We start from the raw sequence: 27632 nt of genomic DNA, 5'->3' as shown, positions 1-27632 counted from the left end.
GCTTTGTTACACTGCATGATGTGGAATATATGGGGTCAGTTTGTTAGAAAAAAGTTAGATTTGGAGGAGATCGCTTGCAGCCCTCCAATCCTAAGAATACAATTTTAAACGTGATTTCACCATTTCCCCCAGTCAAGATGTCTCACTGAGCTCAAATAAAATCACAAAAGCTGACATTAAACAGCAAGGTGCTTGTAATGTGGTTAGGAAGACTCTTCCACCCTGACATTATCCAAAATCTTTTTTTTTATTGTTATGCGCTTAATGATGTCGTACATTCCACAGATTAGTTGTAACATTATTTACAGTCATTCGCCAATCAAGTCCTCATCCAGTGATAGAGATGGAGAATATGGTTAACTCACAGAGGAAGGCAAGAATATGCCTTGTATTTTTTTGCTCCCCCCTCATATTTTATGGAAGCTGGGTGGGGTAAAAAAATGGATAAAAGCACTCTCTTAAATGCACATTTCCATTCAAGTGGATTAATGCTATCCGTTCCTCATCTACATTGGGCATATTACAAACTGATAGTGCCGCAGAGCACAATTATTTGTACACGATTCCGGAGCCAGTAATCTTAACACTTTTATTTTTTGTTTTAAATGAACGATGCTTTGTATTTAACCTCCCCCTTCGATTCCACAAACAAGTGTTCTCCAAAGATTCTTCAGTCATCCTACACTGTCTCCTGGAGGCCTCTTATAATATCTATATATATAGCTGACCTTTCCGTATGCATGCTCAGAGCAGGGGGATAGGATGTTACTTAAGTGGCAATCCGAGCCCGGAGTGGCTTAATGCTCTGGCTCGGCATCCATACAAGTCTCCCAGGGATTCTGGGGCATGCGAGGCAAGGAGATGAGCAGCAGAGCAATCCCACAGATGAAGAGCAGGACAAAGGAGGCGCAGGCACAGGCGAAGGACCACGAGTAGTAGTACTCTATCCAGATCGTGTAATCGCTGTCAATCATCCTTTTGACAGACTGCCTCATGACTTCCACGGATATGATAATGCACAAGCCTGGAGGGAGGGAAGAAAGGAAAAGCTGTAAACAGCTGACAAACAGGGTTCGCTGTCGTGATCTTAATTGGTTTTGGGCTTAGCTGAATCCAACATCTTCTTTCTGATTGCCCACCGTTGCTGAAATATAGAATAGAATGTCCAGTCCAGCACCACTTGCTTGTCACAGAGATGCCTATGGGAAGCCCGTAAGCAAGACATAAAGGCAACAGCATCATCTCGCTGTTGTTCCCCAGCACCTGGCATTTTGAGGCATGCTACCTCTGATCGGGACGCGGGTGGCGCTGTGGGTTAAACCACAGAGCCTAGGCCTTGCCGATCAGAACCAACACCTCAAAGTAGATAAATAGGTACTACTCCGGCGGGAAGGTAAACGGCGTTTCCGTGCGCTGCTCTGGTTCGCCAGAAGTGGTTTAGTCATGCTGGCCACATGACCCGGAAGCTGTACGCCGGCTCCGTCGGCCAATAAAGCGAGATGAGCGCCGCAACCCCAGAGTCGGTCACGACTGGACCTAATAGTCAGGGGTCCCTTTACCTTTACCTTTACCTTTACCTCTGATCGGTAGGATACAGCCAATATGATTCATTGCCTTCGACAGCCTTATCCTCCATGTTCTGTGCGTTTGTAAGTCTGTGTGCTCATGCACACAGGCCACATGTGTATGTGTATGCATGCACACAACAAAAGCTGTGAAGGCTGGCCTGGCCATAGCCTTTGCCAGCAAAATTTTCTTGCTGAATGGTTCGGGAAGGCCAGGGAAAAAAGTCCTTAAAGGAATGGAGGATTGTGTGAGAGACCCATCAGAGTCCGAGGAAGGTGTTCCCCGCCCATCAGCTAAGACAGTGATGGCCAAACTCGGCCCTCCAGCTGTTTTGAGACTACAATTCACATCATCCTTGACCACTGGTGAGAGAGAGAGAGAGAGAGAGAGAGAGAGAGAGAGAGAGAGAGCATCTGTGCAAGAGAGAAAAGGAACACAAGAAGCTGTCATTTAAGACAAGAGGAGAAATGGTGACAGAGAGCTAGCTGGAGGCTGGCAGGTATCTTGGGATGCTGGAGTGGCTCTCTGGGGATCTGATGAAGATTAGTGGATTTGCTGCTTGTCTTAAGCTGCTTGTCTCTACCTGTGCTCCACTTCTATATTTGCAAATAAGTGAAATATTACGACGAGACCAAGAAAGAAGGCAAACTTTGGTAACTTTTAGCTGCTCAGGGAAGTGAGAGGCACATAACTAAGGACTTCAAGAGGCTTGAATGAACAATCACAACATATCCTGAGAAGTTTGGGTACCCTTAGCAGAACCAACATGCAATGACAAGGCAGCTTTACAAATGGAGCCCAATATGTGGTCACTGTCTTACACCAAGAGGAAATTAAGAGCAATGAACTAGCTCAGTATGTTTCTTTCCCAGGTGAAAGTAATTGTTTCGTTCTTTAGCATGCCACTCAAATCTGCCCCCCTCTGTTATTTGAATCTTTATCAACATTCTGCCCCCCCATCTTCCCCTGAATTTGATTCACACCATGAAATCTGCATCCATTTACCCCCTTGTGTGATGATCTACCTGAAAAGGTGTAAAACATAGCAGCTGGCCTTAGGAGATAATCCATCTTTTTCCTGAAGGATAAGAGGACACAAATAGTTCCGATGATGGAAAAGCCAACACTGAAGATGGCAATGGCAGCTGCAGAAATGCTGTATTCTGTCAAGACAAAACAGAGGGAAAAAATTATGACTCTCTTCAGACAACTCTTCCAGCCACATTGGTCCTGCAGAATTCCTTTAAAGCAAATAAAAACCATTAAGAATATGTGGTGGTGGTGGTGAAGGCTTATGACAGTCCAAGGCTTTCCATGTGCAGTTATCTCATTTATTATTTCATTCATTAATTGATAGTTTATGTTTTGACATTTCATGTCTATCTGACAAGAGCAAGCCAGCAGCATATCACACCAAGAAAGTTGGAGTTAACTCTTTATTAGCAAAAATAGGATCTGCACAGGAGTGTCAGGCCTAATGAGCACAGCAACTTACCGTATTTTTTGCTCTATAAGACTCACTTTTTCCCTCCTAAAAAGTAAGGGGAAATGTGTGTGCGTCTTATGGAGCAAATGCAGGCTGCGCAGCTATCCCAGAAGCCAGAACAGCAAGAGGGATTGCTACTTTCACTGTGCAGCGATTTCTCTTGCTGTTCTGGCTTCTGGGATTCAGATTTTTTTTCTCTTGTTTTCCTCCTCCAAAAACTAGGTGCGTCTTATGGTCTGGTGCGTCTTATAGAGCGAAAAATACGGTACCTCCGGGAGGTCTTGCCCCAGTGAGGCAGTCGCTCCCTGCCTCCTAACAGCTGCCTAAGTCCCCTTCTCTCCAGGTTTCCCTAAAGCAATCTGAGACAAAATCTGCATGAATCTAACTTCTCCTCTGCCCTTTTCACCCCTCTCCTGGTTCTGGGAGACCGGGGGAGGGGAGCTTGTCACAACAGTAGGGGGAGACACCCATGCCGCTTTCCCAGCCGGATTCATCTCTGCCTCTTGGCCTCCCTCCTCTTGAGCCATTTAAGGGTGTATAAGGTTGAGACTCATTAGAGTCCCATGGACTGCAAGAAGATCAAACCTCTCCATTCTGAAGGAAATAAGCCCTGAGTGCTCACTGGAAGGACAGATCGTGAAGCTGAGGCTCTAATACTTTGGCCACCTCATGAGAAGAGAAGACTCCCTGGAAAAGACCCTGATGTTGGGAAAGATGAAGGGCACAAGGAGAAGGGGACAACAGAGGACCCGATGGTTGGACGGTGTTCTGGAAGCTACCAGCATGAGTTTGACCAAACTGCGGGAGGCAGTGGAAGACAGGAGTGTCTGGCATGCTCTGGTCCATGGGGTCACGAAGAGTCAGACTAAACGACTAAACGACTAAACAACAACAACGTTGTATAGGTCTATTGAGCCTGGAAACTTATTGGCAGTGCAGTCCGACCAGGACTGGAGTTATCTGCAGTTTGAGAAGCTCATATTGCTCAGGACTGGGACATTTCCATCCGATCTCACTTACAGCTTTTCTTTGAGCCAAGGCTTCAGGTCAGCACTCTTGCGCTGCATAGCTAAGCTAAGTATGTTGTATGTTATGAAGCCAAACAAACAAGCCAATGTCTGAGCAAGGAAAGGATGGATATGTTAATTTAATAATTCAGAGGTTTGTTTACATATTGCATTAGTTTGCAGATATATTTAATATTTAACACGCACAGCCATGCATTAATATTACAGTGGCTGATATTTGCCTTTTATGTTGTTTTTAAGTGTTGCAATGCCCCACTCCCCGTTTGTTCAATCTAGGAGAAGTCTTGAAGGTTATTTTCCTGCTAATTGGCTCCAATATAAGTACACTGATTTTTGCAAAATGGCAAACATGTTTCACTTTAATCTGTTGTTTTCTGATTACATATTTTCCTTCATGTTTTTCTGTCCCAAATCACATAGGGGGGAAAAGGGCAGCGTCTGATTTTAACAGCAAAAATGGCACCCCAGTGAAAGGTGCAGAACCCAGCCATCTGCCTCAGTTTACAGCCCCCGTTTTCTCCTCAAGGGCTTGAGAGGAACTCCGGGACTGGAAGTCACCCAAGTTTGGAGAAAAGCACCACGGGAGAGGAGCTGCAGGAGGCAAAGAAGCTGAGGGAGGCAGACCTTTGGCAGTGGGCGGTTTCTGCCCTCCCCACTTGGCGACCACTTTTGCAATTGCAGCCGGAGTCCCCTTACCTGGGCAGTCCTGTGTGTTAAATAAGCACCAAGCAAATTTGTCCATGTCCGTTACTCATTTCCCCCAAAGTTCAGCTTGCCCCACATCAGTTTCCTAATAAGAGTCTGCCCAAAAACCCTTATGCATTTTTATTTTGCACATACAGTGGTACCTCAGGATGCGAACGGGATCCGTTCTGGAGCCCCATTCGCATCCTGAAGTGAACGCAACCCGCGTCTGCGCGTGCACGGGTCGCGATTTGCCGCTTCCGTGCATGCACGTGATGTCATTTTGAGCGTCTGCGCATGCGCAAGTGGCGAAACCTGGAAGTCACCACAAACCGAAAGCACTCATCCTGAAGCAACTTCAACCCGAGGTATGACTGTATATGTTATCCTGTAAATATGCACATAGTTTTGCAAACAAGGTTTCCCCAATACAATGCATTTTGTACATTGTTTTCACTAGATATATGCATTTTTGTGAATACCTTCCCCAAAATACATTATAAGATGTATTTTTGTCAAGTAGCGGGGGGCGGGGGGTTAGAAGAACTGCACTGCAAAATTTTGAGACATGCACATTACACAGGTGTCAGAGACCAGGCTGAGGGGAGCTACTCTGATGAGGAATGGTGGGGACCTTGCCTTCCCCCTGCTTCTGACCAGGATCCTGAAGCTGCCCAGGAGCAGTATAGATTTGAAGCAGTGGTTTGCAGAGGGGCATAGTTCAGAAGACAACAGCTGGGCAGAACTGAGTGGGAAACAGCTAGGAGAAGAAGAACGGGGAGAGAGAATTAACAGACTCCCTTTCGCTGGAAGGTGTCCAACCGATCAGTCCAAGGTCATGGAGAGCAGATAAGGCTTGCCAGATGAGAAAGTGACGGGAGTGGCTCGCGGTGAAGTGGGTGGAAACTTTAATTGCAAGCACCTTTCCCCCAAGAATGGACTTCTTGTTCTTTCGCTGTGAACATTAAAATCCCTTTAACTCGGAGGAGACTATTTTTGCTTTGTTCTTCTCATCCATGGCCAAAGGGAGGGAGAAAGCCGTTTCCCTGAGGCCTGACAACAGGACAACTGTGTTTTGTTTCATGCGTTGGCTTGGGGTGGGCAAATAAGGTAGGCTTGCATTAAAATGTGAACTGAGCACATTTCTCCTCCATAACCCTCCAGTTTAAACTGCTGCCATCATATCTAGTTTGGCCCTGATACAGGTTGATTCCACTTGGGATAGGCTGACATACATTTAAAATGCTTTTGAACATCTTTGAAAAATGAATTTGAGATGGTTTGTGCACTTAAAAAAACAAAACTTTTTTAGCAGTGCACTCTGAGGATTTCCTCTGAAGTGAATAATGATGGGATAGACATGTTTTTGAGATCAAATGGATGCCTCTAATAGTGTGCAAACAGCTAATAAATGTGTGCAGAAATCCAGACTTTTATGCATAGAATGTTTATGATTTAAAGCATAAAGGTTGAAGGAAACTCTTCAGATTATTATTAGTATTTTTATAGTAATTATTAAGATTATTATTACTATCAACAGCAGCAGCAGCAGCAACAAGCTTTCATGGCGTTTAAAACAGTGATTTGTATAAAAATTGCAAACATTTTTTTGCTTGCCTCATGCTAACATATATAGTATTGAAGAATTAAGAAATAAGATGTTGGGCTGGCGTGGAGGAAGAAGCACAGATCTGATAAGAGGTAGGAGATCTGGTGAGAGATAAGAAATCTGACAAGATATAATAGATCTGATAAGATAAGATAAAATAAAATATGAAAAGAGAAGAATACCACCCTAAAATATTGTTATTCTGAAACATAATAAAAGTTACCCATGTGTATAGTTAAGGCAGTTTTTATCAGATAGCGATAGTAAAAGTACTTGAATTTAGCAGTAATGATGCCATATTACTACTGAAAAAGATAATGAAGGTCAACAGGTTGATCCCCATCAACAAACTGTGGAGGGTCCCTTCCCCATTCTCAAGACTGAGTGAGCTATATTGGCTGCTGATAGAAAGAAGAGGAACATTTTTAATTTTTTAAAAATAATCTTATTGCAAGAAAAGACCTTAAAAATCCAAAATAACAGCAGTAGGATAGCTAAACACTATAGACACATGTTAAAATATGTTGTGTAGTAAGAACACAGGTATAGGAGGTGGAAAGACTTTCCAGTACTATTAAGAACGAAATTTTACTTGTGACTATGAACCCTGTCCCCAGCTCTAGAAAGTCCAGTTAGCAGCACAATCCTCTGCATGTCGACTCAAGAGGAAGCCACATGGAGTCAATAGGGCTTGCTCCCACGTAAGGATGCATAAGATTGCAGCTTAAACCTTTATGTAGCTACACCATATGAATTTTCAACTAACTCCACAGAACTGTGTTATCCAATCGTATCCCTGGAAAGCCTCCCATTGCAGCCCATTTTGTCTTTCCGTATTTAGGAGGAGTCACATTCCATGCCTCCTGAATTGGACATTTATTGTGTGAGGCATATTGTAGTGAGAACAAGATGGCCGCCTTACCGGTTTTTCCTTACCTCTTTGTGTTGACACTTCAAAAATCTCTGTGCTCTCTCCTGAGACAAAGTGTGTGAAATAGGAACAGTTGCGTTCTGGAGGGAAACAGAAGAAAAGGCAAATGGATAAAGGCACTTTTTTTTTAATTCCACTTGAATGCTGAAGCATACCCTCCAACATTTCTTCGATGAAAATAGGACGTCCTGTTCCATCATCATCACCACCACAATAATTTTATTATTTGTACGCCACCCATCTGACTAGGTTGCCACAGCCACTCTGGGTGGCTTCCAACATATATAAAAACATAATAAAATATTAAACATTAAAAACTTCCCTATAGAGGGCTGCCTTCAGATGTCTTCTAAAGGTTGTATAGTTACTTATCTCCTTGGCTTTGGGGTCGCATACCCTCCAATATTTCTCTAGTGAAAATAGGGACGTCTTGAGGAAAAGTGGGACATTCTGGGATCAAATCAGAAACTGGGATGGCTTCTGTAAATCTGGGACTGTCTCTGGAAAACAGAGACACTTGGAGGGTCTGCTGAAGCAGTCAAGGGATTTAAATAACACAATGCAGTCATATGACATTTTCTCATAAGTAACTTACTTCAAGGTAAGTATGTATACAGTGGCAGCTTCCTTTATTTATTTATTTTCTCTTTCTTCTTCTTGGAAAGGGCCTTTTAATGAGGCAAGCTATTTCATTAAGTACTTCCCCACCTACTCCGACTTGTAGCAGCTCTCTATCACAGGTTTTATGCAGCATGATGCCCATCAAGAGTTTTTGGACTCCAAGTCCCATCAGCCTCAGCCAGCATGGCTAATGGTGAGGGATGATGGGAGTTGTAGTCCAGCAGCACCTGGAGGGCACCAGTTTGGCTACCCATGCTCTGAGACAGTGTTTCCCAAACTTGGGTCTCCAGCTATTTTTGGACTACAATTCTCATCCTCATCTCTAACTAACCAGGACCACTGCTCTAAGATGTCAGGCAAATATATTTCCTAGACCTTCTCTACATGATATAGACATCAAGAATTTAATTGGAGGCATTATAGGTGCCAAGTATAGCAAACAACTATGTTACCTATTCTGAATTTTTTGCTCCTTTTGCGCAAGATCACAAGACTGCAGCAAGCAACAGTTGGCTGGTGCTAACATAACAGGAAGTATAGTTATGAATGTTGGCCAAACCGTGCCAGCCATATCTTTGTTTGGAAAATTTCAGTTAAAGGTTTGGGATGAATGAGTGGTTGGTATTTCTTCAGCAGAAGCTAAGGGTTGAAAGATCGCCCTGGAATGTGAGAACTGTTTGTGGAAGATTACTCATCCTTCCCTGCCTTGGGAATTTAATATCTCTGTGGAGAAGGAACGGCAGAATCTTGAAAGGAGGAGAGCTTTTAGAACAGGGGTCAGCAACCTTTTTCAGCTGTGGGTTGGTCCACCGTGCCTCAGACCATGTGGTGGGCTGGACTATATTTTGAAAAAAATATATGAACGAATTCCTATGCCCCACAAATAACCCAGAGATGCATTTTAAATAAAAGGACACTTTCTATTCATGTAAAAACACACTGATTCCCAGACTGTCTGCTGGCCGGATTGAAAAGGCGATTGGGCTGCATCCGGCCCCCAGGCCTTAGGTTGCCTACCCCTGTTTTAGAAGAAGCCTGTATCTTTCTAGGGATCTGCTGGGGGGAAGCAGGTCTCCTATCAGCTAGAAGTCCTTATGCCACTTGCCTCCAGTTATCCTCTACTGGTATGTATGTAAGTAAACAACAACAACAACAAAACAACAACTATTATTATTATTATTATTATTATTATTATTATTATTATTATTATTTTATTTGTACCCCACCCATCAGATTGGATTGCCCCAGTCACTCTGGACGGCTTCCAACATACAGTGGTGCCTCGCAAGACGAAATTAATTCGTTCCACGAATTTTTTCATCTAGCGAATTTTTCGTCTTGCGAAGCACGAAATCCCATAGGAATGCATTGAAAATCAATTAATGCGTTCCTATGGTCAAAAAAAGTCCAAACAAAGCCAAATTTCGTACAACAGGAGTTTATTAAGTGCTCTTTAAAGTCACACATACTGTAAAGAGCATTTCAAAATTCAAACCCAGAATTTTTTTTAAAAAACAGCAGAGTGGCCCAATGGTCACAGAAAATCATAAAAATGCAGGGGAAAAAAACAAGCTTCCAGATTCTTGCAAACCCCTCCCCAACTGTTCCCCCAGCCACCCAGCACACAGAAATTCAAATCCAGAAGTTTTTTTAAAAAAACAGCAGAGTGGCCCAATGGTCACAGAAAATCATAAAAATGCAGGGGAAAAAAACAAGCTTCCAGATTCTTGCAAACCCCTGCCCAACACCAAGTCCTTGAATTCCAAACACCCCTACCCAAAATCCAAAACCCCCCAAAAAAGTTTTAAAAGCTTAACTTACCAAATGGCTGCAAAATAAGTTTTGGAAAAGCTTCAAAAATCACCAAAGTCTTTAAAAACCTCAAAAAAGGCTACTATGTACACTGCATTCTATGAGTTGCTCCTCAAAGTCAAGTCGCAACTGTATGAACGGTGTTAAGAAAAAGGAAACAAACTTGCAAGACGTTTTCATCTTGCGAAGCAAGCCCATAGGGAAATTCGTCTTGCGAAGCAGCTCAAAAAACGGAAAACCCTTTCGTCTAGCGAGTTTTCTGTCTTGTGAGGCATTCGTCTTGCGGGGCACCACTGTATACAAAAACATAACAAAACCTTAAACCTTAAACCTTGCCCTATATGTTACAAAATGCCATAATCCTCAAGAGATCTCTCCTTCCAAAGCAATCGAAATCTGGGCAGCACCACCTCTAGATCTTAGGAAAGTGACAAATATTCAATAGTATTGTAGAGGTAACCTTATGATCTATTGCTTGAGAGGCCATGGTACAAAGTATAAAGATTTTAATAATATTTTGCAGCCCTGCTGTCCTTCATCTTTGAAACAGTCCTCCAGGGTCCTGTTTTACAGATGACACAGCTAAGTACACACTAACTCGTTTAAGGCCTTTTGGGGAAGTCTGTGGGCAAGTATGAACTTGCGAAACTGTGATTACAATTTTAACAGACATAATAGATTGGATCTAATGAAGTTGTTCAGCCTCTATGTGCCCCCTACACTGCCCTCAACTGGCCACAGAGGATTGTAGGAAACCCGAGCAAATTTGGTGTGTGTGTGTGTGTGTGTGTGTGTGTGTGTGGAGAGAAAGTTCTAATGTGTGAGCAGAAGTGACTTACAGTGGTACCTCAGGTTACATACGCTTCAGGTTACAGACTCTGCTAACCCAGAAATCGTGCTTTAGGTTAAGAACTTTGCTTCAGGATGAGAACAGAAATCGTGCTCCAGCAGTGCGGCGGCAGCGGGAGGCCCCATTAGCTAAAGTGGTACCTCAGATTAAGAACAGTTTCAGGTTAAGAACGGACCTCCGGAACGAATTAAATACTTAACCAGAGGTACCACTGTAATTGGATAGAACCCACAATCAGTTAAAGGAGTTGGCAAAGCTTTTAGGAAAGGCCAAGAAGTAGGCCATTGAACACGGGAGCTGCTTTTTGTATAGTAGTAGTAGTAGTAGTAGTAGTAATAATAATAATAATAATAATAATAATAATAATAATAATAATAATATATTTATACCCCGCCCATCTGGCTGAGTTTCCCCAGCCACTCTGGGCAGCTCCCAATCGAGTGTTAAAAACAATACAGCATTAAATATTAAAAACGTCCCAATACAGGGCTGCTTTCAGATGCCTTTTAAAGATAGGATAGCTGCTTATTTCCTTCACATCTGAAGGGAGGGCGTTCCACAGGGTGGGCGCCACTACCGAGAAGGCCCTCTGTCTGGTTCCCTGTAACCTGTAATGAAAGTTTTGGGCTTTTACTGCTGGTGGGTCTTCATTTATTGCTTTCTTTTCTTCCTGCTCTAGAGAAGATGGAAATGTATAAAGTGGCAGAAAGAGGCTGGGGCCCTGTGCTTTTTAGGGCTGCATAGAAGAGAGAAATTCAGTTTCTCATACCTTGGCGTAACCAGGGCCGGATTTAGATTTGATGAGGCCCTGAACGTAATGGGGCCCCTTTTATGTCCAGCTGTCCTTCGTCAACAACAAATTGTCGCTGTTTTTTGTTTACTTACATTTTGATTACTTACATCATAGGAGCCTACACAACACAAAACACTGTTGCTGTATGTAGGTTTTATTTTTTTTTATCTTATATTTTGGAAATGTACATCCAGGTTTTTTCCTTTAAATTTTTTTGGGAGGCCCCCAAGAGAGTGGGGCCCTAAGCTATAGCTTATTTAGCTTATACATAAATCTGGCACTGGGTGTAACAATCTGCTTCTGCAACAAGAAACGGTTCTCACGGTTCTGGAGCTACATTCTGTTTTTAGTCCTTCTTTTTTTTAAAATTTTCAATGCAAAATTACAACAAAAATTATAAACATCGAATCCAAAATAAAACTATACAAACAAGGAAGAAAAAAAAAACACAAAAAGAAAAAAGAAAACACACACACATCTACAAATGTCATCTGGGCCAGGACGCAGTTGTTCAGGCCAGGATGCAGAGGCCTGGCCAAGATGCAGAGGCCTAGTCTGGATGCAGGATGTGCAGGCCTGGCCAGGACACACAGGCCTGTTATACCTTCTGGGTTTGACGAGGCATGTGACCCCCACCTGTCCTGAGCCTGAGGAATCACACACCTCCTCCCCAAGCTAGTGAGCCCCAAAACCAAATCCTCATAAACCTGCAAGAACTAATACAACTTCTAAGCACTTCCCCCTCTGACAAAGATAGGGCTGAAGAGGAAGGCAGAGTCAACACCGATAAATTATAGCGGAACGTTCTGAAGAAACACATCTCCTTATACAGTATGAGCCTGCCTGGCCTCGGAGATCTTCTGCAGAGGCCTTTCTCTTGATCATGCCACATTCGCAGGCATGTTTGGTGAGGATGTGAGACAGGGCCTTCTTGGTGGCTGCTCCCAAACTGCTTCTACCCTGGGCTGCCCCCACTATCTGCTTTCGTTTCGCCAGCAGGCAAAAACTTTTTTCAGTTAGCAAATAATTGGTTGTTGTAGCATGGTCTTCTGAGTGTGCGTGTTGTGCATTCTTTTCTTTATTTAATTGTTTTTAAATATTTATTGTATGTGTTCTTACTGGTATTTGTCCTAATTCGTGGAATGCATGCCAGAGAATATGTAGTATACCTTGCTAGGGAATTTTGCTGTGGAGTAAGGCAGGGTTACACTGTGGTTACGCAATGAGAAGTGGTTCATTCTGTGCCTAAATTGCGAGAAAAACAGGGATGGGAAGTTTCTGTGTTCCCATGATTTGTGGAGTGTGTGTTCTGTCATGCTGCGCTTCTTAAAATGTAGTAGCAGTTTTATTTGTTCAGTCCTTGGGCCGTAACAAACGAGATAAAACTTCCGCATCTAATTAAATTCAGAAACGAATTATTCCCTTATAATAAAAATCCACTGCACGGACAGCTAAACATTTTTAGTGCATGCTTGCTACCATGGAGGCAAAGGAGGAAAGCTTTTCAACAACAGCTCTATCACTTTTTAAATACTGTAAGTAATTTTGTTTGTTAATAGGCCAATGACTTATTTGCACACAGCTGCACCAAATAAGGCAGGTTCTCTGTAATGCCTTCATTACATAGAAAATGACTACAGGTGGCATTACAGTGTTTTCTGTCTTTTATTTCGACTACAATAATGCATGAAGCTTGCAGCAAACAGGTGTCCTTTGGATTATTGTCCAGGATTTCTTGGTTGCAGGTAAGGATGGAGGTGGGTGGGAAATTCAACTCAGTTTGCATTTAAAGGTAATTATCAAATTTGCTCTTTCTGAAACCATATGAGAACTGAAACACAGCCAGCCTTTGAAACTTAACCAAATTTTGTGGATGCAGTTCTCCAACCAAACAATGTTTACAGAAGTGCGTATATTGGGGGGAGTGGGCATAAAAATTGATATAATAGTGAAAATAACATACAAAACTGTATAATATATGGGGAAATTGCAAGAAAAGGTGTACATTAGTCAGAATTGCATACAAAAATGTGTGTATTTGGACAGATGCTTATGAATTTTAATGAGATTCCATTTTAATGCAAATTGCTGCAGAAATGTGGAGAATTTAAGATTCAAAAAATCAGAAACTGAGAGATCTGAAACTGACTGCTCCTTCCATGCCTACTTGTAGGCAGGGCAACTCTAGATTTAGTGGTCCCTAAGTGCACCAAAAGACATGTGTGGATGGATATTTTTCTCCCCGCCTCCCTTGCTTTTCTACATGATGGCTTAACATACTCTAATCACCCTGCAGAGCCTTTGAGTGCCAGGCTTGCCTGAGCACTATTGGTACATCATTCCTCATGGGATGTGGGTGGCGCTGTGGTCTAAACCACTGAGCCTCTTGGGCTTGCTGATCAGAAGGCCGGTAGTTCGAATCCCTGCGACAGGGTGAGCTCCCATTGCTCTCTCCCAGCTCCTGACAACCTAGCAGTTTGAAAGCACGCCAGTGCAAGTATATAAATAGGTACCACTGCGATGGGAAGGTAAACAGTGTTTCTGTGCACTCTGGTTTCTGTCACGCTGTTCCGTTGCACCAGAAGCGGTTTAGTCATGACCTGGAAAGCTGTCTGTGGACAAACGCCGGCTCCCTCAGCCTCAAAGCGAGATGAGCGCCACAACCTTTACCGTTATATCATCCCTCATGAATACACTGGTGCTGCTCCACCATGGGACAGTATTGTGCCAGTTTTGGGTTCTGAGCACCCATGAGTCAGACTAGGGGAACAGTGGTTGTTGTGTGACTATAAGAACAAAGTTATGAGGAGGAGAGCGCAACATCTGTTTCAGGCAACTCCAAGTGATTGGAAAGATCCTCTTGGGTGTCTTACATCAGAAATACTCTTTCAGCTAGCTTATGGAGCAATGGCATTTTAAGTACTGTAATTAATTGCTAATATGGAATAACATGGAAATTATTCAATGCAAGATGGCACTCTACCATGTGCATTACTGCTCATGTGGGTACAATAATTATGGTTTAGAGACAATGCAGTTCTTTAGCACAACATTTAATCTTCTGTACTTTGGTTGATTTATGGTAACTGAATAAGCAGTACTGTTTGCAAAACAGACGTGTGGTTTTAATTTCTTAATACAAAGCATTCTGCTTCAGTTTAGACAGTTGCCCTTCTCGATCGTCTTTTCCAGTTACAACAAGGGAGACAACACCCATTTTGTGGTGGTAAGAAGCAGACCAGTTCGTCACACACGAAGGTAAAATACAATGAGACTGTGGCTGTAGACAAGTGAAAATATTTGATTGGGGGTGTTTTGTGTGTAAAATGGCCAGGATCCAACTGAGCTAGATGGATTAATGTTCTGGCTTCCTATTCTCCTAGTTCTGTCAAACAATAAGGATGCTATTGTTTTTTCTTAGGCTGCATTTATTTCCCTGTGCATCATCATCATCATCATCTATTATTTATACCCCACCCATCTGGCTGGGTTTCCCCGGCCACTCTGGGCGGCTTCCAACTGAATATTAAAAACACAATACAGCATTAAACGTTAAAAAACTTCCCTAAACATGGCTGCCTTCCGTTGTCTTTTAAAAGTAAGATAGTTGCTTATTTTCTTGACATCTGATGGGAGGGCATTCCACAGGGTGGGCGCCACTACCGAGAAGATCCTCTGCCTGGTTCCCTGTAACCTCACTTCTCGCAGTGAGGGAACTGCCAGAAGGCCCTCAGAGCTGGACCTCCGTGTCCGGGCTGAATGATGGGGGTGGAGACGCTCCTTCAGGTATACAAGATCGAGGCCGTTTGGGCTTTAAAGGTCAGCACCAACACTTTGAATTGTGCTCGGAAATGTACTGCGAGCCAATGCAGGTCTCTCAGGACCGGTGTTATGTGGTCTCGGCGGTCACTCCCAGTCACCATTCTAGCTGCCGCATACTGGATTAATTGCAGTTTCCAGGTCACCTACAAAGGTAGCCGCACGTAGAGCGCATTGCAGTAGTCAAAGTGGGAGATAACTAGAGCACGCACCACTCTGGCGAGACAGCCTGGGTACCAGATGGTGCTGGTAAACAGCTGCCCTGGACACAGAATTGACCTGTGCCTCCATGGACAGCTGTGAGTCCAAAATGACTCCCAGGCTGTGCGCCTGGTCCTCCAGGGGCACAGTTACCCCATTCAGGACCAGGGAGTCCTCCACACCAGCCCGCCCTCTGTCCCCCAAGAACAGTACTTCTGTCTTGTATAACCTGCTGCTTCTGAAACAGAGTGGAGTTTCAAAAGTAGCTTTTAGTATGGCATGGCAGCAGGTGTGAGTGCTGCTTGTGAAATTCCACTACATTTGAGCAAAGGAGTTTGTGTGAGCTTAAGGCTGTGATCCTCTGTTGCTTGTCTTGGGAGTAAGCTCCATGGGACTCGGTGAGTAGACATGCCTACGATAACACTGAAAACAGCCATTTGGATTTCAGCTCGTGCCTGTAGAAATCATGACTGATTATCATGACATTACTTTTGCAACGCTTTGCTTAGCTTACTAAAATAGCATAGCCATTTTGAAAGCCAATTCATACACAAAGGAAGTGAAATTCAGTTGCCTAATGTACAGTTAAAATCTCCTGTGTTCTTAGGAAGATGGATTGCAAACAAATCAATATACCTAAGTGCAAAAAATAAAATAAAAATCATATTGTGGATTTAATGGCACAAATCAGAAATCCATTTCCTTTGCTTAAGAGGGCTTAGTTGAAAAAATATTTTATTTCTGGTCTGTTGACCATAATAAATTGATGATGATTATGATGAATAGCGTTTAGTTATCAGACTAAGCAAAGCATCATGACATATTATCTTCACCAGCATTTCAAAACCCCAAAGGCATCCTCTACAGTCTCAGGAACAGAGACTGTCCCAAAATTAGGATCATAATTAGATTTTTATTGGTATGTGTGTTGTTGGAGAAACCAACCTAAGTGCAATCCTACATGTATCTACTCAGTGCAATCCTAAACTACAGAGTGTAGGGCTTGCCGATCAGAAGGTTGGCGGTTCGAATCCCTGCGACGGGGTGAGCTCCCATTGTTCGGACCCAGCTCCTGCCCACCTAGCAGTTTGAAAGCATGCCAGTGCACGTAGATAAATAGGTGCCAGTGCGATGGGAAGGTAAACGGCGTTTCCGTGCGCTGCTCTGGTTCGCCAGGAGTGGCTTAGTCATGCTGGCCGCATGGCCCAGATGCTGTACGCCTGCTCCCTTGGTCTATAAAGCGAGATGAGCGCTGCAACCCCAGAGTCGTCCGCGACTGGACCTAATGGTCAGGGGTACCTTTACCTTCTACTTACATTACCATGCAGTCTCTTAATCTTGCCAGTCAATAATATTATAGTTCACTGGAAGCTGCAATGTATCAGGGCCAGGTTCCCACATTCTGAAGTTAAAGAGTGAAGCCTACAGTTTAAGACTAGGGCAGGCAAACATTGCTCCATCATGAGCATTAACAGGGTTATTATGCATTTGCATTTGTTCTGGCAAAATGAGCAGAACAATCCTGAATGCCTGACTGATTGGTTTAGAAAAATAGTCGTAGAATAAACCTGCTTTTGTTATGAAGACACTTTCAGTGTGACTCACTGCACTTGGGAACACTATCTTCTTGAACAGAATCGCTTATCGCTCATCAGAATGAAGACACTTCAGTTTCTACCAGGGCTAAAAATGATGTTTTAAAAAATGCTTGTTGTGTTATGCCCTCGATAGGGAATATATTTCTTAATGGATGAAAACTTTCCATACACTGTTGTTCTTTGTTGCCACTAGGAATATTATCCAAGTTTACACGGCTAAACGAATCACAGAGCTGGATCACCACAAGCCTTTACTGATCCTATTTTGTGCAGCGAGTTGTCAGAGGATGAAAGGCAGACAGAGTACGATCTCTGCAGTTATTTGAACCAGTTGTGCAAATCCTTTTATACTGGGCTGGTATCTTGTCACTCGTTTTATTGCCTATTTAGTTAGTGCATGGGACTGTGATTTGTACTGGGCCTTGGTGTATGCATGGAAATTGGCAAGCTGGGTCTCAGAGAAAAATCCACATGGGCAGGACACTTGTAGATCAGTCACCAGTGCTGAGACACTTCTGTCTGTAGATAGGGTGTGTGTTTGTGTTTGTGTGTGTGTATATATATATATATATATGCTGGCCATGATTTGAAAATGGCGCAAGAAAGCTACACAGCTGGTGTCTCTGGAGGTGGTTTTATCCCTGTCCACTGTTTTTCAACTGAGCTCATACCAAAGCCCATTCAAGGCATGGAATTCCTAAGAAACATCAACATCTAATCGCGCATCACCTTGGCATGCGTGGATCATAACTCGAAGCACTCCTTAATGCGTAATCTCGCTATAGTGCTCTCAAATGATCAAAGCGATTTGCATGGATTCTCTAGCTGTAATTCTCACAACAACCGTGTAAGGTAAGTGTGCACCGCCCATATTGTAGATGCAGTAACCGAAGCTGAGAAAAAGTGGCCACGTAGTGAGTTCACAGCAGAGACTAGACTCAAAGGCTTCCTGACGTGTTGCTTAGTCTGTGACCTTCTGGATAGCTCAGTTGGTTAGAGCGTGGCGCTGATAATGCCAAGGCTGCAAGTTCGATCCCTGCTTGGACCAGGTGATCCTCAGGGTCCCTTCCAGTTCTGTGATTCTTAGCTACTATGCTATAGCTCTAGGGGTTTGCACATATTAACCGGGTCTTTCTAAGCACCTTGTTTACATTATTTGCCACACCAAAATCTATTTTTCAACTTGTGCTGGACAGAGGGGGCTGCCGTTTGAAAAACAAGAGGCCCAGACGGAATTTTTTGTGTAAAGTTCCCCAGGTTATGGCTGTAGAGCCATGGACTCTTTCAGAATTGACTGCTGATGATTTCTGAGTCATGGCTATGTGCAAACCTCCTTTCTCATTTCCCCGGGAGCAAATTTTATTTATTCATTTATTTTAGAGTATTTTTAGCTTGCCTATTATCCGCAGATCTCAGGACGAGTTGCAAAATCTTTAAAACAAAAACACATCCATGTTAATGAAATAAAAGCTGGTCAGAATACAGAACTAAAACTGCACCTTGGTTTCCTGTTGCTGGGGCTCATCCTATTAAAGCTTCTACACACCATCTAGGCTGAGGACAGAAAAGCCTGGGTTGTATCTATTGAGCTCTTTATTTGTTGGGATGCAAATTGCTATTGCCACTGGAAAATAGGAGAAAGAAAGAGCGTCATTTGGAAAGAGCATATTTTGATTTGCTGAAAGGAGCTTCCAGACCGGCTGTTCATTGAGTATTCATATTGTTATGTATGCACAAAATGTACACTGAGGATATACAACATCACCTGTTTATTGAGCAATCATTTTGATAATGTTCGCATGGAAGTTTGCATTGCCAGCTAGTGGTTATTATTCCACACTTTCCAGGGCAATTTCCCATCACTTTTGCAGTTAGAAAAGTGATGGGATAATTCTGCTGTTCAACAACTCAGTTATTCAGCAACTCAGTATTGTGCCAATAAACAGCCCACCAGAAGCATCCTGAAATTTCACCAGCTCACTTCTAATTGGAAAGGGGAGGCTGGATCCCATGTTAAGATCAGTTGGGTTGTATCCAACTCCACTTCACTTGTTTCCTAAGTTTTTGAGGGGAGGGGAAATGAACATCCAAAATATTTACTTTTGAGTTGAGATTTGGAAAATTGCTTCCTTGGAAAGGAACTAATGGCCAGTGCTGTAGTCACCCATTCCCCCAGCCCCCAATAGCAGAAAAGTTCACAAATAGTCAATAGAACTGAGTATTGATTAATACATTATTGAAGGGGTTGATATCGAAGGAACATTTGCCAAGTGAAAATAGGGAAATGCTATATTACTACCACTAGTAATACTGTAGTAGCATACCCTCCAATGTTTGTCTGATGAAAATAGGCACAGGCCCATACTTCTCTAATTAAAATAGGGACGTCCTAGCAATTTCAAGATGACAAACTGCATTATTTCTTAATTAAGGTTCTCTATGAGAAGGAGTGTTGCCTTCTTAAAAGACACTCTTATTTCCTGTTAAGTGGCTTGCTTTGCTATTAAAATGCATATTGATGGGCCTTGGTTAAGTTACTGTTAGATCATGTTTACAATATACAGTGGTACCTCTGGTTACGAACTTAATTCGTTCTGGAAGTACATTCTTAAGCTGAAACCGTTCTTATCCTGAGGCGTGCTTTTGCTAATGAGGCCTCCCGCTGCACGCACACCTCCAGCGCGTGATTTTTGGTCGCATCCTGGGGCAATGTTTGCAGCCAGGAGCAGCTACTTCCGGGTTAGCGGAGCTCGTAACCTGAAGCGTTCATAACCGGAGGTACCACTGTACTGTTAGTGGTTTGGTTTGCCATCACATTTCAGCATAAAGGTAAAGGTAAAGGGACCCCTGACGATTAGGTCCAGTCGTGACCAACTCTGGGGTTGCGGCGCTCATCTCGCTTTATTGGCTGAGGGAGCCGGCGTACAGCTTCCGGGTCATGTGGCCAGCATGACTAAGCCGCTTCTGGCGAACCAGAGCAGCGCACGGAAACGCCGTTTACCTTCCTGCCGAAGCGGTGCCTATTTATCTACTTGCACTTTGATGTGCTTTCGAACTGCTAGGTTGGCAGGAGCAGGGACCGAGCAACGGGAGCTCACCCCGTTGTGGGGATTCGAACCACCGACCTTCTGATCGGCAAGTCCTAGGCTCTGTGGTTTAACCCACAGCACCACCCGCTTGCTTAAAGCCTACCTGAAATATAGGTCCTTTCTTTTTCCCTTTCTGCAAAAAGCGAGCTTGGGTAAAGCACACGGACCTACCTCCGCTGCACGTTGCTGGTTAAATTTAAAGCCCATAAATAACCAGCTGTCTTAATAAAACAGATTCATAACCAGTGCAGCCCAAGTGTATTTGCTGCCGGTGATGGATGTCAGCATATGCCAGCATAGATAGAACATAGCTGAGCTATACACACCCCTCTGCTGTCTTTCAAATGTGCACAGCAAACAAATAGACAATTATAGAGATTGTGAGTTAAGTCAGAGCAGTGTGACTAGAATTTATGGTGCCTAACTGAGACTGGGGGGTGGTGGCATGTCTGTAGAGAGATTTGATGGGCATTCTTGGGATTTTACTAAACTGGGTTGTAAATAACCACTCTGGGTCCCCCGTCCCCCCTGCTTCCTGCCATCTGAGACTCTCAGAAATTCTCCCATTTCTTCTGAATGGCAGACGCAGTAATTTATTACTCCCAATGATTATCCTTTATTATTTTTATAGTGCTATCAAGGCATCTAGTGCTTTGCAAAATTAAATTAAAGTGCTGAAAGCTTTGCAATCATCTGTTAGCTCTCCAGCCAGCAAATTGCAAGCTTTCAATTTGTCTTCTGACTAGCTTTCTCTCGCTAATCAGAGGCGTACAAACAATGGAAAAGGCAATGTTAAAACATGAATAGGAAACCATGCAATTATCTCAACAGTTGTGGTTTTTTTTAAAGTTCCTACCCGTCCCTGGTCACATTAGAGAGGCCACATAATTCCAGGCAAAAGGTTGGTTGTTTTAAACAAGGTTGTGTGTTTTGTGCTTGTTGTTGCTAGGTTATTAGATCCTAATGAAACAGTTGTCTCTACTTTGATTTATTTCGTAATGCAATGCCAGCTTCAGTAACGTGCTCAGCTTTGACAAAATATGTTTTACTGCAGCTCTCTTTCCCCTTCCGTGGAACTAACAATTGAAATAGCCTGAAAGGAACTGCTGTGCACTTATATTGGGTGTGGCCCATCCCACTTCACCAGAGGCAGAACAGGAATGTGCTGGCCCTTCCTCCACCCCTCTGCCCCAACCCCTGTGGCACTGCCACCCTGCCGAAGCCTCGCTTACTGGGGTCATGCAGAGGCAGCAGCTTCCAGTGAGATCTTGCAGAGCGCTTGTGAGCTCTCGCCACAAGCCGCTGCTACGGCTTCTCTTGTGGCAGGAGTAGGCGGGGCACCCACAGGCACCGCCCTGTGAGATTCCGCCTCATCTTTGAAGATCTTTGTGTCTGGAATTTGTGTTAATAATAACAATAATAATATATTTTTATTTATACCCCACTCTCCCCGGCCAGAGCCGGGCTCAGGGCGGCTAACACCAATAAAATTATAATAAAACACAACAGCGGGGGAAACAAACAAAAAAACCCAAAACCAACCCCAACAACCAGTTTATTAAAATAAGGGTTAAAATACAGTTTAAAATGCAGCCTCATTTTAATAGTAGCCCGTAAATCAAACCCACAAGGGGAGGGAAACATAAGGGTCAGACTGAGTCCAAACCAAAGGCCAGGCGGAACAGCTGTGTCTTACAGGCCCTGCGGAAAGATGTCAAGTCCCACAGAGCCCTAGTCTCTTGTGACAGAGCGTTCCACCAAGTACTGAAGAGGCCCTGGCCCTAGTTGAGATCAATCTAACCACCTTGCGGCTTGGGACCTCCAAAGTGTTGTTATTTGTGGACCTTAAGGTCCTCCGCGGGGCATACCAGGAGAGGCGGTCCCGTAGGTACGAGGGTCCTAGGCCATGTTGAATATTTGTAACTGTAAAATAGTAACAATAACTTAAAAAAAAAATCATTGCGTTGCTATACAATACCATGCGACTGTAGTGTTCCAGAATAGTATGAAGGCGGGATCTAGTTTATAAAGGAGCACTCTTAGGGTGGGTGATATTTAATCCTCCACTCGGCACATGTTGATGAGTGCTGTGAATTAGCATGGTTGGCAGGCCATGGGTTGGGTAACATGGGCAACTTGCAAGGGGCTGTTTTGTTTGACTGTCCCTTTTTCTTCTGGCAAGTAAGGTGCTGCCGTCTCCTTCAGATTTTAAGCAAATAATGGATTAGTCAATTTCTGTGTAGGAACTTTTGTTCCTGGAGGCCAGCTGTAGTCTTCGTAAGTTCGATAGAAGAAGGAAGAGGTGCTGTGGGATATTCCCTCAAGCCACCATCTCTAGGCACAAATTTCTAGGTTTCAGAAATCACATCACAGGACTGGAGCCTGAGTCAGATGCTGGGTCGGTAATAGTAATGGTAGTAATAATAAAAACAGCAACACCCAGACCAGTTCTAAACCTGGCAAGAAAGACCATAAAAAGGCACCAGATATAAGATGGGAAGGAGGGTGTGTCAATTGATGGAGCAGAAAGTTGAGCCAGAAGTTTTGAATCAGCTGACTATGCCTGCACTAGTAGGGAAAGAGAAGTCTGTTTTAAAGGAATTGTGCCAGTTGGTAATTATCTTCTGGGTCTGGTTCGAGGTAAGTATGATTATTTACTTGGTCCAAAATACTTGAATGAATGCCTCCCCCTGAATCAACCCGCCCTGGCATTAAGATCAGCAGATGACCTCACCCTGCTAGTGAGTAAGGACTAGGGGGCATGATAGGACCTTCTCTGTTGTGGCCCCTTGCCTGTAGCATTACTTTGCCTCTCAGGTAAATCATTCAGCAACATTGCTGGCATTTTGTGGACTGACTAAAATGCATCTCTTAGCAGGCTTTTGGGAGGGCCGAGGTTTGGTGTTGAAATGGTAGGGTTTGTTTTGCTTGCTTACCTGCAGCCATCTCGACTGCTATTGAGATATATGGGTTGTGTTTTACATGTTTTAGCCTTCAAGGATATTGTTAGCTATTGTTTTAATGTTATATGGACAGGCAACCCCCGATTTGCACAGGGGTTGCGTTCTGGGTCATTGCGTGTGTTGGCAGAGCGCACATAAGCCCACTGCGCCCTGCCCTGTTCCATGCCTGTTCCGCCCTCTTCCGTTTCTGAAAACAGCCTGCGCATGCACAGACACGCGTGCTTTGAATGCACACAAAATGGTTGTTTCTTGGGGCCCTTTCACGAAAGCAGGTTATAAAAAGCAATAAATAATAAACCCACCAATAAATTTCATATGATGAATGCCACAACATTTCAAAGGAGACTGTGCCTTGGATCTATACATTTTGCCAGAATTATAAACATCTCGCATTGATAGGATGTGCGTTACCTGCCTCCCAAGGCAATGCAAACCGCGGTCAGAATTACTGAACGAAACACGATGATAGGTACTCTGTGTAATGATGGTTACCGTATTTTTCGCTCTATAATATGCACCAGACTACAAGATGCGCCTAGTTTTTGGAGGAGGAAAACAAGAAAAAAAATATTCTGAATCTCAGAAGCCAAAACAGCAAGAGCTGCGCAGTGAAAGCAGCAATCCCTCTTGCTGTTCTGGCTTCTGGGATAGCTGCGCAGCCTGCATTCGCCCCATAAGACGCACACACATTTCCCCTTACTTTTTAGGAGGGAAAAAGTGAGTCTTATAGAGCAAAAAATACGGTATTTTACTGAAAGGCTAACATATCAATGTCTATGGCTGGGCTCCAAAGAAGGCAGGCAGGGCAGAGGGAGCAGCGTGGGGATCCCTGCCAGAGTTTTGCTTCTTGTTTTTGTCACAGCTATCTCCGCAAGGTGCTGTTCAGTTTCAAAAGGAGCATTGGATCACATGTTCCAGCTTTCAAGAGGCTAAGTAAAGGCCTGCATCTACGTTGTCATGGCCCTGAGCAAAACACTTCACAATCCCTGATGCAGAAGGAAGACAGAGCTTTGGCACCTTTTATAGTTGTGTAGGAGAGGGAGTCTTGGCAGGTGTAGCAGCTTGTGATGCATGGGTAAAAGATACACACACCTGCTGAAATAATCTTTCCTACACTTCCATGAAAGGAAAAGGAAGCTTTTCCTTTGCATGCCATCGCCTTGCCCAGTGCTTGAAAATCCCACTTCCTGACGCACTCCCAAATCTCTAGGCTTCTCTTTTCACAACATTTCCCCATATCATGGTATTGTTTCCCATCATGCACAGACTGCCACAGGGGCAATGCTTCCTTGGCCCTGTTTCCAGAAACCATGGCATCTTTATTTATTCTGCTTTGACACCGCTGCTCAGATGCAGCTGAACGTTAGAGAGCCCTTCATTCCTTCCAGACAGCGAATTGAGAAAATGAATTCACAAAGGCGCAAAGGGAGTGGAAGCATTATTTATCAATGGCGTTTGTATGTTGCCCAGTTCTCTGGGTGACTTACAATGAATAATAATAGTAAAAATAAAGTAAAACATAAAACTTTTAGAATGGCGAGGGGGTACATAAACGCAACAAAATGGAATTCACCATAACCCCATAATTTAAAAGCAAAAGCAGAGGTTGCAAGTTATTTACAATGTGTGGGTGACTAGGAAGTTGCTGAAAAGACCACTGAAGTATGGCTAGGTGAGCTTCCCTGGCAAGGCTGTTCCAACAATAACCAGGTGCCACTACTGAAATGGCTTTCTCACTGTTGGTTGCCCACCTCACTTAATTAAGTGAGGACTCAATTCAGTGAGGACACCCAGAGCAGGGCTTTCAAAGAGGAAATTTAATCTTCTACCTACGGGAAAAGGAGGTCTTTTGGGTAACTTGGTATCAAACTATTAATGGCAGGAGTGGGGAACACTTTTGCCCCAGTGGGCTAGATATTTATCTCCGCACCCCACCTCATGGGCCAACTTTGACATGTGGGCAGCACCCTGATGTCATAATGATGTCAGGTGATTGGCCCGATTGGCCTGTCAAAGTTTGCAGCTGATGTCCAATCCTGCTTTCTTTGGGGACTCCATATCTACCTGCCCAACATACGATGTCAGGTGTGGAATAGGTGGACATAGTTTGGAGAAAATGGCCTCAGAAGCAAAATTGGTGGACCAAGTTTGGACTGTGGAGTGGAGGTTCCCTACCCGTGCTTTAGAGCTGGGTTTCCCAAACTTGGATCTCCAGCAGTTTTTGGACTACAGTTCCCATCATCCCTGACCACTGGTCCTGCTAGCTAGGGAAGATGGGAGCTGTAGTCCAAGAACTGCTGGAGACCCAAGTTTAGGAAACCCTGCTTTAGAGGAAGCACAACTCCCATCTAGGCTGAACATTGTTCACCTAGGTGGATAAAGCATCAACCTGGACTGAGTCTTGGTTTGTTGGTCCTCATCCAGTCCATTACCACACTCATGCACAGCCATACCTTGTGAAAAAGAGATAAAAATGGGTGACCTCCATGCACTGGTGACACCTAGGCTAAGTCTCTGGATGACTTCTCTCTCTGGTTGCATATAGATGTGAAACAGAAAGAATAGGACGTAGTAACTGCGAAAGGGTTGAGCTGTGATCTCCCAGGATCATCTTCTGGAAATGGCCACCTGAGTAGGAGTGGAATCACTGTCAAGCAGTGCCTTCCACCCCTCTCCAGAAGGGGATACTAGGGCAGATGATGTTAAAAGCAACTGAGAGGTCCAGGAGAACTAACAGGACTGCATGCCCATGTTTTCTTTCAACAAAAGTCATTCAGTAAAGGGTCCAATGCCAGCCTTGAAACCTGTATGAAACGGCTCCATCTTTGGCATAAGCCAAACATAAAAGATTCAGACAGAGCCCACACAACAAAGGAATGCAGACACCAGCTTCTACATACGACCACACAACATTTCTATGCACGTAACCATTGAACATATGTAGAAACTATTCAGAACATGGACAAATGCATGTGGGAGCAGGGAGAAGAGGCTGCTGCTGCAATTCCCCCTTCCACATGAATGCATTGACCAAGCTTGTTGTCCATCTTGAGAAGGCAAGTCAAGAGTAGTAATATATGAACTTTGTGAGTACCCATTTAGGGGGTGATACCTCATTGCTATATTTTATTTCTTTAACAAAATTCATATACCACTTGACGGTTCCAAAACCTCTAAGCAGTTTCCAAAAAATTCAAAACATTAAAATCATCACTAAAAGTTGATGGCTATACTACTGTTTATGTTTCGCATCCATGATGCTCTCTACTATCATGCATTCAGAAGCATGTATGAAGGAGTTCACTGCAATTATTTCCAGCGATGCAGTTAAGTTTTGCTTGTTAAATTGAATGGTTATCCTGTAGCGAAATGATCCATGGCTTATGGTCCTGTGTTTTCCTGCTATGTAATCAAACTTATTGATGTTAACTTCTAAGTATAGGTTAACTTTGTACCTTTGACATCGTTCTTCGTCTCCCGTGCTGGGTTTGATATACTGGAGTTTTTACGGAGACCAAGCCCTTGTTATAATCTTTTGAATGAGGATTTATGCCAGCTCTGTAAGACTAGATTCACTGAACTCATACTACCAAAGAACCAGGAGAAAATATCTCTCATCTTCTGCCTCCCCTGCAATTTGTTTGTTTAATAAAATCTATACACCGCTAGATTGTAAATAGCCACTGTAAAGTGGTTTACAAAAATAAAGGCTAGTTGATGAGCATGGGAGAAACGATTTATACAATATATGCCAAAAGAGGTGGTTCTGATTCCATTTTCCCAGAACGCTGTTTAACTTTCTAAAACGTATCTGGCTCGGTGTTGTAATATAGTCTACAATGCTTTGTCAAGGTGGTTATTTAGTGAACAGAGACACATACCTCCTGGCAGGCTTATTGGCCCACAACCCTTCTCCTTGTCCGTCTCATTTTCTTTCATGAAGATCCGCTTTGTACAGATCCGCCATAGTCCAAAGTGAGCCGCCTCGCAAGTAGCATTGTACTCCTCCACCTTAGGACTCAGCACAGCCCAGTGATCTGTCACCACGGCTGTAAACATTAAAGCGACGCCTATCAAAATAATAGCAAAAGTCACCCGGACTTTGCAAGTCTTGCCTTCAGCCATGCTTGGAAAACTTATGCCTAGATGCTTAGTTAATGCTGTGGCTACTGCTTACTTCTGGATTGTCAGCTGCCAGTGGCAAGGAAGACTGTGAGTTATATCTGAGAAGTGTTCCAAAGTCTTGGTGTCTGAAAGCATTTTGAAATGTCAGCCCTGCAATGCCAAAGTGGAGCAAGTTGGGGGCTGGGAAAGACAGGCTGCCAGCCATACCTACAGCTGTTGAGATATATCAGGGGGTTAGATGACTAGACTGGCTGGTGTGAGTGAGGCTTCTATTAATGCGCAGAATGAGTGAAGTAAGTGGCTCTGCTCAGGTTACGGCCCCATGCCTGCTGGGATTTGTGTTGCGAATTCCACAGGCTGACTTGAAGCTGACTTGTGCAATGAATAGTCACCTCTGTAGCTTTGTGCCAGGATGACGCATACACTCTGCGCTAATGTATTACTACTACTACTAAGA

General features: G+C 43.6%; 1 protein-coding gene across 1 annotated transcript; it reads right to left on the bottom strand.

The window, feature by feature from the left end:
* Positions 1-228: 228 nt before the first annotated feature.
* On the bottom strand, positions 229-27388 carry CACNG1 (calcium voltage-gated channel auxiliary subunit gamma 1). Its single transcript, XM_083599009.1, has 4 exons — positions 26932-27388; positions 7310-7384; positions 2592-2729; positions 229-1024 (listed from the first exon to the last, which is right to left on the bottom strand). Exons 1-4 carry the CDS (start codon positions 27173-27175, stop codon positions 798-800), a joined length of 684 nt encoding a protein of 227 aa, XP_083455135.1. The 5' UTR covers positions 27176-27388; the 3' UTR covers positions 229-797.
* Between the last annotated feature and the right edge of the window lie 244 nt (positions 27389-27632).

Source organism: Podarcis filfolensis (assembly GCF_964270895.1).
Source record: "Podarcis filfolensis genome assembly, chromosome: 2".
Classification (NCBI taxonomy): Eukaryota; Metazoa; Chordata; class Lepidosauria; order Squamata; family Lacertidae; genus Podarcis; species Podarcis filfolensis.
The sequence above is the reverse complement of the archived record's forward strand: the minus strand, read 5'-3'. Positions and strand labels throughout refer to the sequence as shown.

What these genes read in the sequence shown, in the direction of transcription:
- CACNG1 (XM_083599009.1), bottom strand. Translation starts at nt 27,175, where the DNA reads ATGGCTGAAGGCAAGACTTGCAAAGTCCGGGTGACTTTTGCTATTATT. An exon ending in GCCAATAAGCCTGCCAGGAG is followed by an intron (nt 7,385 to 26,931) that starts GTATGTGTCTCT and finishes GTTTCCCTCCAG; the next exon opens with AACGCAACTGTTCCTATTTC. An exon ending in TATGTTTTACACCTTTTCAG is followed by an intron (nt 1,025 to 2,591) that starts GTAGATCATCAC and finishes CCCTCCCTCCAG; the next exon opens with GCTTGTGCATTATCATATCC.